This window comes from Lethenteron reissneri, chromosome 39 (assembly GCF_015708825.2).
Source record: "Lethenteron reissneri isolate LAM-NWPU_2019-01 chromosome 39, ASM1570882v1, whole genome shotgun sequence".
In the NCBI taxonomy this organism is placed as follows: Eukaryota; Metazoa; Chordata; class Hyperoartia; order Petromyzontiformes; family Petromyzontidae; genus Lethenteron; species Lethenteron reissneri.
This window is the reverse complement of record NC_083817.1, coordinates 10307799-10327922: the sequence shown is the minus strand read 5'-3', so window position 1 is coordinate 10327922 and position 20124 is coordinate 10307799. Positions and strand designations below refer to the sequence as shown.

Below are 20124 nucleotides of genomic sequence, written 5' to 3'. Positions count from 1 at the left end.
AGTCCGCTAAAGGCTATACGGGGGATCTGTATCTGTCGTTCTGTACGCACACGTGTGTACTTTACATTGCCACGTAATTTTGCAATTTAGTTAAATTCCAATCTAGCAACACATTCATATAAATAAATAAACGCGCGCCGCTCGCGTTAGCGACACGTGCATTAGCATTCACTCATTCGGTCACTTGTATTCAGATATGTATTATTATTCTAATTGCGAATTATTATTATTACTTCTTGAAATTTCGTCGGTTCACGGGGCCGACCAATCTGGTGGGCCCTCTAACGAGGACCCGGGGCCTCTCCAATCGCCGTCCACCCCCTCCCCGCGAGCTCCCGGAGCAGCCCGAAGATCTTGCAGGGAGGGGTGGTGGTGGTTGGTGGTGGTGGGGGTGGTGGCCGGGATTCGTAACACAACAGAATGAATTGAAAGTAAAAGAGCTGCGCAAACTCGTGGGCTCCGGTGAGAGGTGTGCGAGAGGGAGCGAGCGATAGAGAGAGAGACATAGAGACACACACACACACGGGGAGAGAACGAGGACGAGAGATACACACACACAGACAGACACACACACAGACACACACACAGACACGCACACACACGCGCGCGCGCGCACGTTCACCACTGCGCAGGGCGCATCCAAGGGAAGAAAAAAAAACTTTGCGCGGTTCAAGAGTGCTCAGCAGAATGTAGCGATCGCAGTCATCATCGGCCGATACTGTCGACTGCGTGAGCATTGTTTTCGTCGTCTACTCGACCATCATCAACAGCATCGTCACCGACATCGTTAGAAGTAGCAGCAGCAGCAGCATCCACATCGTCTTCAACGTAAGTAGTCGTCATCAGCAGCAACACCCATCTGCTACTGTTAACTGCTTAATCATAGATTTGTCTTTTGGCTGTTACCTTCATCATCCTTATAATCATCAGCAGCAGCTACTGCTGCTTCCTCCTCTTCATCGTCAGCACATCATCAGCAGTACCCATCTGCTCCTGTTAACTGCGTAATCATAGTTTTGTCTTGAACCTTCATTACCATCAGCAACAGCAGCTACTCCCTACTCTTCATCATGAGTACCACCACCACCACCATCATCATCATCTCGTGATACTACTTTATCGTAATCCACACGTTCGTAATCATCATCATCATCACCACCATGCGTCGCGTGGCGTGTGCATCGTCGTGACGACGCCGACTATCGCGTTGATGAGAGCGGGCGATGTCTCCTGCTCCACGTGCACGCGCCTGGCGAACGGATCGCGCGCGTGGCGATGCGCGGAGATAGGCGAGCGCAGAGTGCGGGATTTTCTATCGATTAATCTCGCTCGTAAACAGTTGCCTGGAGATTACAGCATTCGTGTGTATATATAGTACTCGTTCACGTTTCGTTTTAATTCGTTGTGCGTGGTCGTTTTGTCTGTATGTTGAACTTCTTTCGCACCGTACCTACCCAACCGTGCTAATCGGAGTTGGGGGACAACAAACCAAACACAATCAGTTTCAAAGAAAAGAGTGTTCAATCGAGATGATTTAATAGTGCATTGCTCCGGTGGCTTCCTCATATCGGAAGGTAGATCGTTCCAGACGGCCGCAGAACGAACTCTTTAAAGTGAAACAAATGATGTGGTGCTGATGTTGCGTTGGGCACTGCCTGCGCACAAGTAGAGTCGACACAATTAACCCAACCTATCTGACAGTCACATACAATGGGCGACGGTTCGGGCAATAACCCTTATTCATAGAACGAACTCTTTTAAAGGGCTTAGAACAGAAGAGAACTCCGGTAAGTTGCATTTGTAACAACGGATCAAGCTGGGATTTTTAATTAATAATCATGTTCATAATCATCACGTGTTAATACTGCGCGTGTACGTGTGTGTTTGTGTTTAACTATAGATTTACAATTACGGTCTAGACCAGACCTTTGGAAGTCTATCGCGAGTCCGTGGTACGCGCACGGTGATTATCACCACCACTGCACGTCGCTGATTCGCTCAGCATCAGGGTCCCCGATACACACGGGGCCACGTGTTCGTTTGCGGCAGTCAACAAAGATATATATTAAAAATATACACATTTTGGGGAAATGTTAAACAGAAACGAATTATCACTCGCATACCAGAGGCGAACTTAGACGGTTAGAACGACGTAGGGGTGTGGGTGTGAGAGAAGTGTCAAGCTCGCAATCCCACATTTGTCGCGTGGAGTTCATTCACTCGGTTGGTTTACCGCGTGAATGTATGAAACGTGCGGGCAGTACAACTTATATCTGAGTTGGCTGTAGTAGGGAGCGCTAGGAAGTGAAACTTACGCGTTCAACATGCAACGTTAATATGTTTAACAAAGGAAAAGCATGGAGTAGTATGTAGGATTACTCTCACACGGCAGATCATTGAACACGCGAACACAAAGCTATTCTTCTTAGCCAAGTGTTGTTAGCGAGCACCCATTCATGCACACACATACACAGGGACATAAATCAATTCCATACATGTACAGGCATATTAAAGCTTACGTGAACATATTTTTTGTTATACATCGATACACACATACAGACAGTACTCTTGACACAAACACACACGAAGACAAAAATCTACCGTAGAGCCTGAACAGACTGTTGGGGCAAGTCCTCTTAGCAAGCACCTACACACGCACACACACAAAACAAAGATCCCCCGTATAGCCTTAACAGACTGTAGGGGCAAGTGCTGTTAGCGAGCACCTACACACACGCACAGAGCCATCGACCCCACAACTCACCTCTCGAGTCAAACGCCGCTCAGCCGGTGCCTCGGGATGGCAACGGGGACATCTCCCGCCAGTCAAACCCACACGGCGCATCTCTCGCCTCCTAGGTGCTGGACTATGGACGGCCGGCCTGACCTGCAAACTCCGGTGTCGGCCGCCGCAGCAGCAGCCGCGGCCGCCGCTGCCGGGCTGCCTTTGTCTCTCCTGAGCCGAGGCCCACCGCACAGCCTCCTGCTGAGAGCCGCCGACAAGTATCAGCGCACGCCCAAGTGCGCCAGGTGCCGCAACCACGGCGTCGTGTCGGCGCTGAAGGGCCACAAGCGCTACTGCCGCTGGAGGGACTGCCTGTGCGCCAAGTGCACGCTCATCGCCGAGCGCCAGCGGGTGATGGCCGCGCAGGTGGCGCTCCGGCGTCAGCAGGCGCAGGAGGAGAGCGAGGTGCGAGAGCTGCAGCTCTTCTATGGGCCCGCCGAGGGTCTGGCCATCGCGGCCGCGAACGGCATCCTGGCGCCGAGACCCGCGTACGAGCTGTTCGGGCAGCAGCAGCAACAGCAGCAGCAGCAGCAGGATGGAGGGGTGTTGGAGCCAGGTGAGTGTGCGGAGTTTGCAGGGAGCTGTGTTTCAGTTCCACTTTGGGAGTAGAGGCATTGCCGGCATAAGGCACTACAACGAGAGTACACGTCGCGCCTGTCTGTGATAGCGCTGTACGTTTTGTATTTAGATGTATAACATTGTACACGATATTCCTAGAAGCATATGTATGTTGAACTTCTTTCGCACCCTACGTAGCCAACTGTGCTAGTTGGAGGTACGGGGGGGGGGGGATAACAAACAAAACACGCAAAATCACGCTGGGTGTGACGCGTTGCGGACTTTAACGCGTTGCGATGCCATCGCTCTTGTGAAGTTGATCCGCGTCTCTAAAGTGAACAGCGGCAGTGCGCGCGAGACTCGCTCTGTCACTGGGAGTTGGGGTGGTGGTGGTGGTACAACGACTGTCAAGAAGACGACACAGCGTGAATGAAACTTCACCACAGAGTGCACCTTGCTTTTAGCTGCAGGGAAAAATCTTGACTTGAAGCTTTCGTGACTGCAGGAATCCATACTCCTTGGTTCTTTCAGTAAAGGCACGTAGGTAGAAAATTGAAACAAAATAAAAATAATAAATCACGACGTTTCGATGGCAACACAAGCGGTCGTCCTCGGGCATAACAATTAATCGAGCAGTGGAATTTTTCTACCTACGTGGCTTTACTGAAAGAATCCAAAGAGTTTAGCTGCAGGGAGTTGCCCTACAGCGACAATATCCCAAACGCCTGCAGAGACACGAACTCGGAAGCGCAATGCAATGAAAAAACAACGATTCCTTTGCAAATACGCAAGCCACGTTTGTGCCCTAAAGAGCAATCAACGGCCGGCTAACGGCGAAAGCCTTCCCGGCGTGAGCGCGAGTTGGACGGGGAACGCCGCGGGTCTCGCGTCACCCCACGCGTCTTCGTGGTGCTTCCCGAAGGCGTCGGTTACGGGTTGTGGCGGCGCGTTCGGGTTCGTCTGGGATCGATTGGTAGCTCGGTGGTTCGACTACCTCCTTGCAGGATGAGTTCGATTCCATGCCACGGCTAACATCAGTGGCCAGTGATATCTGAACTGGAGCTGCATTCACCTCCCCCCACCACCACCACTGCCCCCCACCAAAAACAACCTTGTGATGAACGTGGTGGAGAATAGTCAAACAACCCCTCCTGCCTATGACCGACACGGCGTAGAAGAGGAATTAATCCAGCAGTGGATTGAGATATTTTTTAAAATACATAAACAGGGAAGTGATGATGTACAAAAAAAGTGACTAAACGCATTCGTCAATAATACTGCGGCCTTAAACCAAATGTCTAAATTGGCGACGTTTTGGGCAATGGCCCTTCTTTGAAGCACAAACTGCAGCGATGCGACCGTGACGCCGTGACACGTGCCGCCTCCTGTGGCTGCCACTCCGTGGGTTGTCTCCACGGCGGAGCGTGACATCTTTGTGGCCACGCTGTCTCAGCCCAAGCCCGCACTCGCTTGACCAGTTTGAATAACACACCTAACCTGCTGGGTGTGTTCTCGAATCCACGCGCTCTTCATTCTGTCCCTCAATGTAGTTCCAAGTGCGCATAAACATCATGCGATTTGACCCCCCCCCCTCCCCCGCTGGCCCCCACCCTCTCTTTGCATTTAATTTCCGTAAAATTATACAGTTTTCAAAATATCCTGGGGAAAGTGTGAGTGGAGTGCTGGGATACAGAGTGGAATTCGACGTGATGAGATAATATATATTTATACAGTGATAGAATGTCTTACATGGAGGGCGTTATGGTGGGAAATCCAGGTCAGATCGCTTCACGTTTAACCCGTGAAAAACACGACGCACAGATTGAAAACTTTCCGCAATTTGCCGCACGATTGCGAGATTGTTTCTCGTGATCAAGTTGCTCCGCCAAAGCACTCGTTCCCTGTTGTTGCTCTGCGTCTCTCTCGCCACGAGTGGGATGAGACGGTGGGACTAGTTTATTGTCATCCCAATAAATGTGATTACATTTAATTGAGATGACATGCGATAGACAGTATTAATCTTTCGTTCGGTAAGAGCCACTGATTGACAAAAATATGGGACTCTTAATCGAGGGTTTATATATGACAACCGTATCAAAAGGTGTAATGGCATGACGATGTTCTTTTTTAAATATATGATAATCAAAATATAAGATTGATATGGGGTGAGATGGGATAGATAATATTGGATGGAAGCGAGATGGATTTAGGCCAGATGGGATGTGACAGATGACATGATGCTGATGGGATAAAAACAGATGTAGTGACGTGAGATGATGCTGATGGAGACAATGATGACGATGGGATAATTGAGATGAAGTTGGAATACGTTGTGATGATGTACGGTGCAATAAAATGAGATGCAATGGAAAGAGGTGAGATAACTGAGAGTGATGACGGTGATGATGGGTATAATTAGATGCCCCAGCGTGAGATGATGATGATGACAATGGTGATTACTGATTGAGATGGTATCGATGGAGTGACGGTGAGATGGAGCGAAATTAGATGTGATTGGATGGGTAATGATGGACGTGAGATTATGATGATGGTGGTGATGATGGCATGAGACGGGGATGGGAGGTGATGGAGATGCGATGGTGATGATGGCATGAGACGGGGATGGGAGGTGATGGAGATGCGATGGTGATGATGGCATGAGACGGGGATGGGAGGTGATGGAGATGCGATGGTGATGATGGGATGAGACGGGGATGGGAGGTGATGGAGATGCGATGGTGATGATGGCATGAGACGGGGATGGGAGGTGATGGGGACGCGTGTAATCCCACCTGGCTCTCGCGCTCCCGTGATCTCGGGACCGTCACGTGTCACGCGTCACGCGTGACCCACGGAGAGTTGCGGCATCGCCAGATATCACATCACAAAAACGGCTTCGCACCGACGCGCACAGACGTGACTCGACATGCAACAACAACAACGTGGCATTGTTACGCGCTCACATGGACTGCCATGGGAGCGGCGGCGCAGTGGTTAGCGCCCTGCGCTACGATCCTAGGACCCCCCCCCCCCCGCGGCGAATGCGGGGTTCGACTCCCGCTCGCGGTCAACGTCGGTGACGAATATTTGGATCATTCCTGGCCTTCCCCTAAGTAGACTCAGCCTTAAAATTAACACCTGGTGCGGTGTGTATATATAAATATGTCTCCCCAGTGTGTATATATACACACACTGGGGAGACAAAGGCGGCCGGGCGTGGTGGTGCTGGCCACCCACCCCCTCGTGTGCCGTGCCGGCATTAATAGGTGCTATTCGCAAATAGCACTTGCCCCAACAGTCCGGTAAGGCTACACGGGGGATCGTTGTCGTTGTGGTCTCCGATGAACCAACAATGAAAAAGCACACCAATGTGGTTAATTTAAAGTCCTCTGTCAACCTACTGCTGGATGGAGACTTTCCCTGGACGGAATCTGATGTGCTGCGTCGATGCAGTCCAATGCTCGATGAAGCGTGTATCTATTTGTATCTATTTGTTTATGTTTTTGCCTGTTTTTGCCTGTTTAAATACGTACGCAGATACACAAATACTAAACAGTGTTTAGTATTTGTGTATCTGCGTACGTATTTTTTTATTTGTGTAATACATTTGTGTAATCAGATTTCTGTATGTATATACATCAAATGCGTATACTAAACGACACGCAGTATTATTAAGCATTGATGTACTGTCTGTGACTTTGTGTTTTGTTACATTATCCGTGGATTTATGTATGGTCGATGTGTTTCTGCACCAAATTTACAGTACATGCAGGTAAGACATTTATTATAATTATCATAATCATATGAAATGCTATGTATTTACGCGTGCATGTACGTATGGTGTGTGGTTAGTTGTTAGCGGTAGGGCAGTGGTTCGCCGTTTGGTAGTGGTTAGGGGTAAGGTTAGCGATAGGGTAGTGGTGTGAGTAACGTTATTACTCGTTTAAATGGGTCCTTTCGAAACATATACATTTTATTATTCTAGTAATAATTACTTAAGTCATTGTACACGTTTCAGCACTTACAGACACCCCACTAAAATAACACTAAAGCGATAAAAATTTACTTTCGTTAAACCACATTTTTATTTCTAGATTTTAAGCTTCCGTGACTGCAAGGATTCATACTCTATGTTTTTTTCGAAAAAGTCACGTAGGTAAAAAATATAATAAATAAATGAAAACAACTAAATTAAATCACGACGTTTCGGGCGCAACACAAGCGTCCTTCTTCAGCGGTTGTGCTTTCGTCTCCCCAACGACCTCAGTAAACTTTGTTCAATCTCCAATCCCTCTCCTCTGAAAGATACGAAGCCATTGCGAACACACCGTTCAATCAGCCGTTGAACAGAAAGTCAGACTGATCAGACATCAGCGGGGTGTCTGTAAAGGGATAACCATGTACACATGTGTGTACTGGTGCGTGCATGCAGGTTACGGGGGGGTTCGCTCCACTGCGTTTAGACCGATAACGACGATTTTTTTTTACCGTTCCTGGACCTTGCCTAGGTCGATTCAGCCTTAAATGAGTATAGTACTGTACCCTGGTGTGGATAAAGCATTGGCACTGGGAAGACAAATGCGGCCTTGAGTGGCGCTGGTAACACCACCCCCTCGTACGCCGTTCCGGCCTTCATATATATGTGCTTGCTAACAGCACTTGCCACAGCAGTCTGTTAAAGGCTATAAGGGGGATCTTTATATTTGACTCTGTATTTATTTATTATGCTATAATAACTCGTTGACATAGTATAGTGTAGCACGTTCAAGCTAGACATTTTAAAATCATTAAAGGCCATATGTATGACGGTATATTTTTCTACGTATGTACTGTATATTTACATGTGTGTGATGCATTAACTCGTATTAAATATAAGAAAATGCAGTTGAGATATATATTAAAACCACATAACGCATTATGTATATATCCAGCAGTGGATCGACAATGTACAAGATAATGATCATGTATAAATAGAATGTTTAAATACATTTAACTCTGACATGCATGTTATGTGAGACTAATCTCTGTATATGCTGTGTATGTATGTTTTCTCACGCGTGTCAGTCGAATAAGTCAAAGTGATGTTCTTCTGCTCAAATGAGCATTGAGGCTTTGGTGCTCATGTCCCGTTTACAGCCCTGAGCCATTGGTGGAAATTCCTCATTCCTATGGCGGGGGCAAGTCTATCCATAGGACAGCCACTGTTGACTTCCCTACAAAGTGGTACATATTTTATCGACCCCCACCCCCCCTGAGCGAAAAATAACATGCGTGTTTATAATGATATCACGTATGTTTGCATTGTTTATGCATGTATTTGTGTGTGCTTATATATATTAATTTTATGTTCCCATTCGTTTAATTGACTTAAATAGTTTCATGTATTTACTCCGATAAGAGTATAATCTAGTGTATTACGTAATATAGTTTGTATTTATATATAGGGATTTAGAATGTAAGTATTAACGTACTGTGTTTGAATCAATACAGAAGGATTATAATGAAGGTCCGTGTGTATACGTGAATATGCTACAATAAGCAGACTTAATATGAATACTGTGGTAATAATATTATGAATGAGATGATTATCATATATTATAATATCGTGATATAAACTATAGTTGATTGTATTATTAAATATTTTAGACTATTGATAATCGTGGTACCATGAACTATATATAAGTTCCACTTGCTTGCATACATTAATTCATACACGTGCTTTATATGTATCATGCCAATCGATATATTTGTCATAAATACGTATCATTAAAATGTGTGCTATATAATTATTTGTGTGTTACGCACTACTTCAAATAAGTAACATCGAATTAATATAATTATCATTATCATCATTATCATCAGCCATGGTCAATCCACTGCTCATGGATGAAGACCTCCTCTGCCTCAGTAAATTAACGTCCCTATCACACGCGATGCACGTGTTACATGCGAATGAAATCGACAGTTTATTCACCCGTTCATACGTGCATCAATACGTGCATACATCGTGCATCCATTATTACAACTAACTCTCGTATGGCACGCGTTCTACCGTATCTATTTTATAGCAAACGTTGGGTGTGCGTCTTATAATCCGGTGGGAGTCCGTCAGTTTGATCAGATTTGTAGAACTTTATTGAGTGCGTCTTACAATCCGGTAGGTATCCGTGAGTTTGATCAGATTTGTGTAACTTTATTGAGTGTGTCTTACAATCCGGTGGGTGTCCGTGAGTTGGATCAGATTTGTGTAACTTTATTGGGTGCGTCTTATAATCCGGTATGTGTCTGTGTGTGTGCGCGACCAGCTCTATGTCACCGTATTGGCGCTAGGAACACAGTTGAGGATGATGCGTCTTGCTTTCAGGAGCGTCTTACGATCCAGACGATATGGTATGAAGTGCGTTATATATAGATATGTAACGTACACGGTTGCTTAATTTAGGACATTGAATGAATACGTGGGTTACACGATGCAGTATATATGTGTATGTGTGTGCGCGCGTGTCTGTACCGATAGTCAAATATAACAACAACACACACGCGTAGCATGCAGTGAACTCTACAGTGTACATCACAATTACGTCCACTTGTGATCACTCGTTAATTGGCTGAAGACACCTTCTTAATGTATACAGAGGAGCGCAGAGCTTGGACAATTGTCGGTGGCACCGGCTCGTCGCCGCGAGCCACGCCACCACTGCCTGAAACGTTGCCTATATAATACAGGGTGCTTCAAAAACATGTTAACACTTCCGCGAATTTTCAACAATACCACGAGAAATGTGCCTCCGAGCTCTGGTGACCACCTAGAGAAGATTCCAAGCATGTGTTGACAATGATGGCGAACAAGTAGAGACTTTTTTACTTTTTTAAGCTATTAACATACATTTGTTATCACGTTATAGTGTATTATCCGTTCCTTTTCCATAAAAAACGATAGTCCCATATAAGTGTACATATTTTTAAGCACCCTGTACGTTATGTTTTAATTCGAAGATAAGCGTGTTATTGACGCAATGTGTTCAGTGATTTTTTTAAATTATTACGTGCCCGTGATTGGATGGATGCTGTCACGTGGGGCCTATTTCGAATTAAAACTCACTGATTCTAATTAATTCGTTAATGCCACCCATCGCACCTCCTGCCTTTGACATCTCCTCCCCTACCTCGAAGACACTGAGTGCAGTGGCCATCGACCGCATGAGAACATCAAGCGCGCCACATCCCCTTCGTGAATGGAAAATTAAGGACACGAGCCGCAGTAGTAGTGCGACTGCGGCCATGCATCCCAGATGATGGGCAATCGAGTAACCCCACTGTAGCCCGCGCTCATTCAACGGAGGAGAAGGAACAGCATAACTACACGAACTTTGTGTCTCTCTCCTGAAACCCTCTCGCCGTGGCCACCAGCGTGCCTCGACATTGCCATCCGGCTCCTGAACGCATTTCCATCGCAAGCACGGTTAGAATAGATTTCTCCCGTAGTATTGACCGGGGCGGCCTACGGCGTTCGAACCGCGGGAGAAAAAAAAACTCTGCAACAAGCGGCAAACGCGTGGGTGGATGTCATGGGGGGTGGGGCAGCGGTGTTGAAGTGCTTCACAGCTCTACTGATGTGAACTCAGCGACTCCGAGTTCGATCGCGGGCCACGGTGGCTGATATCAGTGGTGAGTGATGTCCTTTCATCTGGACCGGCACCGAGACCCCTGCGGTGAAGTATGGCGGCCAAACGACTCCCGTGACTGACGCGGCGTGGGGAGGCGTTCATCCAGCAGTCAAATATGATTAGAAGTGTTAATGTTGTAAATACGGTGCATACATTGTGTTGTATTATAGAGTGGCGTGATTCACATTGTTTGGAGTTGGGGGAGACAAAGGCGACCAGTCACGCATACGGCGTGCCAGCATTAATAGGTGCTCGCAGATAGCGCTTACTCACGGAGTCTATACGATGAAGCAAACGATACGTGTGCGTGTGTGTGTATATACACACACACGTATACGATTGTACGTGTGCGCCTCTGTATCTGCGTGTGTGTGTGTCCTGGCCTCTGTATCTGCGTGTCTATATGCGCGTACGTGCGTGTATCTATGCATTTATATATCTTCTACACAAGGATAGCCTGTACTTCTGTTCGTGTGTGTGTGTCTGAATGTGTGCTTTTGTGTGTGTCTGGACGTATGTGCATTGGTGTAATTTAGTGTGTCACTGCATATAAAAACATCCGTGTGTGTGTGTTTGTGGGTATATATCTATGCGTCTATGTATATGTTAATGTGTGTCTGTACGCATGTCTGCTCGTATGTGAGTATATTGTGTACTTGTTTTTGCGTGTCTGTATGTACTCGTATCTGTATCTATATGTGTCTGTATTATATATATATCACTGATGTTGGTCGTGAGCCGGAATCGAACTCGGGTCGCCGAGATTATCACGCAGTGCGCTAACCACTGCGCTACCTCTCCCTGTTGTACCGGTCTTGGGTTGACTGAGCCTTAAACGAGTTCCTGGGGCTGTGTCTAAACATCAGCAGCGGGGAGACAAAGGCGTCCTGGCGCGACGCTATCCACACCAGCACTTGCCCCAACAGTCTGAAGGCTATACGGGGGATCTTTGTCTTTGTGTGAGTCTGTGTGTGTGTGTGTGACGCATTAGTTTCGCTTGTTTATAGTGGCACGCGTCACGCTTGGCTGCGTGGAAGGAACGTGTCTGTGTGTGTGTGTCTGTGTGTGTGTGCCTGTGTGTGTGTGTGTCTGTGTGTGTTTGTGTCTGTGTGTGTCCTGGCTAACAGCATTTTGCCCCGATAGTCTGTTACAGGCTATACGGGGGATCTTTGTCTCTGTGTGTGTCTCTGTGTGTGTCTGTGTGTGTCTGTGTGTGTGTCTGTGTGGGTAGCGGTGGTGCAGCGGTTCGTGCGCTGCGCTACGAAACTTGCGACCCGATTTCGATTCCCGCTCACGGCCAAAAACAGTGGCGGGTATTTGAACCGGTCCTGGGGCTCCCCTAGGTCTACTCAGCCTCAAATTAGTATCTGGTGTGACGTGGAAACATCGCAACTAGGGAGACAAAGGCGGCCGGGCGTGGTCCTGGCCACCCACTCCCTCGTGTGCCGTGCCGGCCTTCATAGGTGCTTGCTAACACTTGCTCCTACAGCATGTTAAGGCTATATGCGGGATCTTTGTCTTTGTGTGTCTATATCTGTGCGTGTCTCTAATTGTCTATGTGTGTGTGTGTTCGTCAATCTCGGTCTCTGTGTCTATCTCTGAGTGTCTGTGTGTGTGTCTCTGTGTGTACACAGAGGCGTTTATCGTCTTGTTCTTTGCGCGTACGTGTTTGTAACAAAGACAAAGATCCCTCGTATAGGCTTCAACAGACTGTCGGGGCAAGTGCATTCAGTGAACACCTAATGAAGTGTGTACACAGTGTGTACATATCAAACAAAGACAAAGACCCCCGTACCGCCTTAACAGACTGTTCGGGCAAGTGCTGTTAGCGAGCGCCTCTGAAGGCCGGGACGGCACACGAGGGGGTGGGTGGCCAGCACCACGCCGGGCCACCTTTGTCTCCCCAGTGGTGATGTTTACACACCGCACCAGGTACTCAATTAAGGTTGAGTCGACTTAGGGGATCGTTGCAAAAAAAAAACGTCTCCGTTGTTAGTGGCCGTGAGCGGGAATCGAACTTGGGTGGATTGTGGCGCAGTGCGCCAACCACAGCGCCACCGCTCCCCACACTCACCCACATACATTGCGTGTTCGCAACGTACACAACGTACAATGTCTATTCATCACTCGGTGAACAAACTATTCGGGTGTGAAATACAATTACGACATTTTTTAAAAAACAAAATCATGGTTATTTGATTTATTATGAAGTTGATTTAAACGGAACCTAGTTGCAAATTTTTATTATATTTTACCCGGTACTGGCCCACTGAGCTAGTGTAGTTCTCTTTCAGAAGCGACCTGGCCACCACAAATGATAGCTCAACCAAGTGGCTCATACTCGTGTGGAAATTCATGGTCGCCAAATGCTCTAAACGCACGTTTCTAAATGTGGAGGGTATCCCCGGAGGACCCGGAGAAGAATCCACGCGACCACGGGGAGAACACGCAAACTCCAAATCTACAGCAGGCGTCAGGTTCTAGAACGAACACACGACGTCCTGTATACCAGGCGAGGTAATTAACATCTCGTCATCCCCCGGCGTCTTGGTTATAATTTTCTAAAGTTGATTAATCCGCCCCCCCCCCCCCGCCTCGACTGTGAGACGTTGGCAGAACCCTCCTGAAAAATAGTCTTGAGACTCAGCGAGGCTCTCCTTGTGCGCCACGGTGGCGAGATGTTAACTCCCTCGCCTGGTATACAGGAGGTCGTGGGTTCAATCCCGACCCTGACGCCTGCTGCTGTATATTTGGAGTTTGCATGTTTTCCCCGTGGTCGCGTGGATTCTTCTCCGGGTCCTCCGGTGATATCCCTCGGCATTTAGAAACGTGCGTTTAGAGCATTTGGCGACCATGAATTTCCACACGAGGATGAGCAACTTCGTTAAGCCGTCATTTGTGGTGGCCAGGTCGCTTCTGAAAAAGAGTTACGTAGCTAAGTGGGCCTTACCCGGTAAAATACAAAGTTTAGTTCATAGTTTACACAATGGCCTGCATCTTGCGAATGGCGCCACGGGGCTTTTTAACGCGGTGCACTGCGGTTACATCAGACAACGCGTTTAATGTTGTTACTGGTTTCATAGTTTTCACTCGCAATCATAATCACGCGCGGCCCTTGTGCAGGATTCGAACAGCGAACCTCTGCAAACCAAAAGGGCGAACGCGTCTACCATGTAAATGTAAATATAGATGTACAGTGCTGTGTCGTCCCTCCTTTATTTAATTGTTGTACTGGACATCTGTGAAAAAAGAGCTTTATAGCTCATCGGATTCCTCTAGCATAGATGCATATTTTGAGTCTGATTCTGAATATGATCACGGGTCGCGAGTGTGCGTCGTCACGCAGCTTGTCACTATTGAAGCACTGCCCCCTCTGTGCACCGTTGCACACTCGAGGAATGAGAATGTTGGTAAGATTATAATAACGTCGTTAATTTACAGAGAAAATACATTGCACGCCCAACACTCTTCCAAACACATCTGACCCACGTGGAAGAGTAGACCAAACACCTTCTGAATTCGCTGAAGAGGATGCCCGTTCCACCACCAGTGGTGTGAGCGAGCAATTTCAGGGCTGCACCTTTATTATTATTTTAATGGAATTTGCCTACCTGAGCGGCTGCAGCAGGAATGTAACTTATGCCTCTCGGTGCTTAAGTGGTTGAGTTGAATGCGCTGTCCAACCACCTAACTACTACATTTATTATAAGCCGCTTATGTAAAGAACCGCGAGCGGAGTTTGCGCGCTTCCTATCGGCTTTAGCGTCACACTCCACGGGAGGCGAATTACTGGGTTCACTGATGATGCTGATGCAGCTCGTGCGTATGTGACGAGCGTTCGGCGTCAGCTGCGGGGTGGAAATTTGGTCTCAGCCTGCCGTGTGTGAGTGAGACGGGACATCTGTGAAAAAGAGCTTTACGGCTCATCGGATTCCTCCAGTGCAAATAAATACATTTTGTGCTTATTAAAACAATCAACTGTCCGACCGTTAAACCTTTGGCACGCAAATTTGAAAGTGGAGGTTATAAATTGTTCTCGTTATAGCCTCGGCTACGTGTGCACTAAATGCGCCAGATGTCTCGTCCCGATACACCACCACCAGCATCTCCTTTGATCTCTCCTAGGAAATTTCATTTTATGTATGAGCACTCATCATTAGCATTCATTTTCTAAAACATCTTACGATACGGAGAAGCGTAGAACTTGGGCAATTGTTGGTTCGGGAGCGCCGGATCACCTCCTGCCTTTCCCCGCTCGCCTGCAGTGCCTCCTCGCGTCTCAGAGTCGTCCTTTCTCTCTCTCTCTACGAGAATGAACGCTCCAAATTGATATCACTATTGATGATGATGATATTACACGTGTGTATTACCTAGAGTGCTCTATGTGTGTGTACATTAGGGCAACGACCCGTGTTCGATTCACGTTCACGGCCAACACCAGTGACGATTATCTGAACCGATCCTAGGCCTCCCCTAGGTCGACTCAGCCTCAAATCAGTACCTGGTGCTATGTGTAAACATCACCACTACCAGGGAGACAAAGGCGGCCAGGCGTAGTGCTGGCCTCCCACCCCATCGTGTGCCGAGCCGGCCTTCATAGCCGCTAATCGCTAACAGCACTTGCCCCAAAAGCCTGTGAAGGCTATACGGGGGATATTTGCCTTTGTACATTATATATAATCAGTCGCCCAGTCTCAACGGTTGTACTATCACATGCTATATATATACGACGATGTAATTGCTCCGATTGATTCTGCTAATGCCCCTCTTGTCTATATCCCTGATGCGAGCTCATATTTTCCACTCTCGTCACACGTGTGGACGCCGCACCGGGTGCACATTCATGGCTGAGTCAACCTAGGGGAGGACAGTGGCTGGGTTCGAATATTCGCCACCGTCGTGAGCGGGAATTTGAACTCGAGACTTCGGGTTCGTAGCAAGCGCAGGGCTCGTAGCGCCACCGCTCCCCACCGTTCCACATCTACCGTATGCGCGCTTACATCCACGCACGCATAGACTAAGTTAAAGATCCCCCGTACATCATTGCACAGACCGTTGGGGCAAGTGCAGTTACCGAGGCAGGCACGGCACACGAAGAGGTGGGTGACCAGCACAACACCCGGCCGCCTTTGTCTCCCTAAGTGGCGATGTTTTACACACCTCACCAGGTACTCATTTGAGGCTGAGTCGACCTAGGGGAGGCGCCGGTCCGATTGAGATAATCGTCACCGGTGTTGGTGACCGTGAGCGAGAATCGAGCTCGGGTCGCTTGACTCGTAGCGTAGCTGGTGTTGTGTGTAACGATCGCCACTGGGGAGACAAAGGCGGTCGGGCGTGGTGCTGGCCACCCACCCCCTCGTGTACCGTTCCGGCCTTCAGAGGCGCTCGCTAACAGCACTTGCCCGAACAGTCTGTTAAGGCTATACGGGGGTATTTGTCTTTGTTTGATATGTACACACTGTGTACACACACACGTGTGAGCTGATCCTATCGCTCCATCTCCGCATGGGTCGTCCTCTGAGACGCGTTCCCTCCTTCAGCTGCCATTCCGTGACCAGTCTCATAATGTAGGATAATGTGAATAGAATTCTCGACGTTAAAATTATTTATTTTGATGCATTTATTGTGTGGACATGCAATCGTGTTTATATATTAATTATTCCCAACTATATAGTAATGTAATGTTATCTACAACACGATAACAACAAATGTAACAGTGATATCCTTGAAACATATCACCGTATACGGATTTTTAAGGATGCGTAAAAAATATAAAGATATTAAATAATCAATAGACAGTGGGGAGTGGTGACTGGCGTTGACACCGGATTCATCCAGTAGGAGATAGATCACTCCTGGTAATGCATAACACAACATCAGGGCGTTGATCAGCTAAAGTGAACTCATTTCGATTCTCAGCCGTCAAATTCAACGATCTAAATTAGTCCGAAGACTAATTGCGTTTCGTTAATTTCACCGTTGCAATCTCTGCTCTGAATTTGGGGCAAATGAGCGAATATGCTGTGATTAGTGACACTACAAAGTCTCGGTGTCTCTCCGTGACAGCCAAAGCAATGGTCACGAATGAGCAATGACCGAGTCGGCACAAATCATCGTTTAAAAAAAAACAACAACTGTACACACTCGTCAACAACACCGCCTTAAGTAGAAATAAATATATTCGGGAACGTTTCGGGCAATGGACCTACATCAAAGTCCATGGAATAAAATGATGGGACTTGTTCACTGAGCGCCTACATGGACGTGAAATACCGCGATTGTGCAATGATGCCTCAATCAGTCCTGGAGCCCACAAGGGCGATGGATCGGACTTGAAGGACTCGAGTCCCGCGAGCCCAATGACGCGACTCACGTTGACGACTCCGCCTCCCATGTCTGGCTGTCTCGTCTCATCCACACTGTGATCAACCACCACCACCACAGTGATCAACCACCACCACCACCACACTGTGATCAACCACCACCACCACAGTGATCAACCACCACCACCACACTGTGATCAACCACCACCACCACCACAGTGATCAACCACCACCACCACCACACTGTGATCAACCACCACCACCACACTGTGATCAACCACCACCATCACCACACTGTGTTCAACCACCACCACACTGTGATCAACCACCACCACCACGCTGTGTTCAACCACCACCACCACACTGTGATCAACCACCACCACGCTGTGTTCAACCATCACGCTGTGTTCAACCACCACCACCACAGTGATCAACCACCACCACCACCACACTGTGATCAACCACCACCACCACCACCACTGTGATCAACCACAACCACCACCACACTGTGATCAACCACCACCACCACAGTGTTCAACCACCACCACCATCACACTGTGTTCAACCACAACCACACTGTGATCAACCACCACCACCACCACAGTGTTCAACCACCACACTGTCTTCAACCACCACACTGTCTTCAACCACCACACTGTCTTCAACCAACACCATTACCACCACACTGTGTTCAACCACCACCACCAACCACACTGTGTTCAACCACCACCATCACACTGTCTTCAACCACCACCACACTGATCAACCACCACCACCACCACACTGTGTTCAACCACCACCACACTGCAGGTCACAACACTTCTCTTACTGCTCGACTTTTAGAATTCCCTCTCGTCGACTCTGTTCCCAACATCCATGTGGTAACCCGCGCTCGAAGGTCGAGAAAAACTCAGCGCAATCGTCAATAACATCGCGTGGGGTCTGAAACGGAAACTAAATGTATAATAATAGACGTTTCGGGCAATGGCCCTTCTACGCCACTGCAGACGTATCTATCATCATCAGCAGCAGTTTCACTCAAACAACGTTGGCCAATTGCAGAAACGTGCTTCACGACACTCTCACAACTTTAGTCGTGCTGTTTGTTGCTGGCGGCTTGGCGTTTCAGGCTCTTTGGGCTCCTGTGCTCAGCCCGGAGCAGCAAGTTTGCGTCTGATTAATGCGTCGAAGCCAGATCGTGGGTTTGCCGACGTGCCGTCCTCCTAGTCACGCGTCCGACAATGCAAACGACGTAGGTTTAAATCGGTGTATATTAGGTAAGTAAAGAAAGGCATCATCTTAATGCGAAACGACATATTTGCGAACGCGTTTGTGTTAAACTATACACCAACTTCGCACAATTCACTCGTTACAGTAGAATATATTTTTAAAAATAGATTTAAGAATTTGAGGTTAAACTTAATTGGTTGCAGGGCAGAACACGCATGCAGTGGTAACGATGATTGCTCATTACGATATTTAATGACGATGGTTGCTGATTAAGATATTTAATGAGGATGATTGCATCTTTACGATATTTAATGAGTATGATTGCTCACTAGGATCTATAATGACGATGTTTGCTCATCACGATCTGTAATTACGATGTTGCTAATTCCGATCTTTAATTTGGAACTGAGAACTATACCAACTCTACTTAGACTCTATAACACTGTTAACTCTTGCTACGCGATGTTGTTCATATTTACCTACCAGGGTTTTTTTTTTACTTGTTGCATTTTAAAATGTGTTCTGTTCTTAAATACAGTTATTTGATGAGCCTTCGTTGGCTTTGGTGCACAAGCAATAACTCTTCTTTTCTCTGGGCCTCTGTTTGTGTGCTTTGAATTCGGGCCATTACCTGAAACGTCGCCTTCTTGTGTACACGGTTTTTAAAAATATTTTTTAAAGCCACAGTGTAATTGCAGAATGTGAGTTCCCCCTTCGTTGTAATGGTGATCACTGTATAGAATAATTGGTTAAATATGTTTAATTATTAATTATAGTGAATAACTTGTTATTAATTACGTATCGTGTCTTACGTTATATCACTAATATGTTTTACTGTTATTACGTTCGATGTTAAGATGTTTAACTCTGTAATATATTATATATGTGTGCATACATCTAAACACATGTATGTGCCTATGTAATGTGGGTATGTGCGTATCACATGTGTGTGTACATGTGTAAATGTAATGTATGCAACATGTGTATATATGTATGGATGTGCTGCACGTAACGTGCAAATATGTCGTTTCGTATGTTTATAACATGTATGTGTGTATGTATGAGGACACGTGCGAACCGAGTTCGATTCCCGCTCACGGCCAACACCAGTGACGATTATCTGAACCGGTCCTGGGCGTCCCCAAGGTCGACTCAGCCACAAATGAGTACCTGGTGCGATGTAAACATCGCCACTGGGGAGACAAAGGCGGCCGGGCGTGGCGCTGGCCACCCACCACCTCGTGTGCCGTGTCGGCCTTCATAGGTGATCGCTAACAGCACTTGCCCCAACAGTCTGTTAAGGCTGCACGGGGGGGTCTTTGTATTTGTCTTTTTATGCGTGTACGTAACGTGTCCGTGTGTTTCATAATTGATTTTCGGGTGAGATCGCATGAGCCAAATGTGTGTCGTACATCCTCCTCCACCCGACAGCCCCATTGATAAAGCTGTCACGTGATCAACGCACGTGCCAATTCATGACCGCTTCAGCAGCACCGCCGGTGGTGTTGTTGCTAGTTGTTTTTGGAGGGCGATCTCGCAACATTTAATAATCGTGAAGTCC

At 47.3% G+C, this 20124-nt stretch overlaps 1 protein-coding gene across 1 annotated transcript in view; it reads left to right on the top strand.

The window, feature by feature from the left end:
• Positions 1-537: 537 nt before the first annotated feature.
• Positions 538-20124, top strand: part of LOC133351978 (doublesex- and mab-3-related transcription factor A2-like) — a 48298-nt gene continuing 28711 nt past the window's right edge. Inside the window, exons 1-2 of the mRNA XM_061567633.1 lie at positions 538-828; positions 2860-3341. Of these exons, the coding sequence (XP_061423617.1) occupies positions 2870-3341 (472 nt within the window). The 5' untranslated portion in view covers positions 538-828; positions 2860-2869. The remainder of the gene's footprint in view (positions 829-2859; positions 3342-20124) is intronic.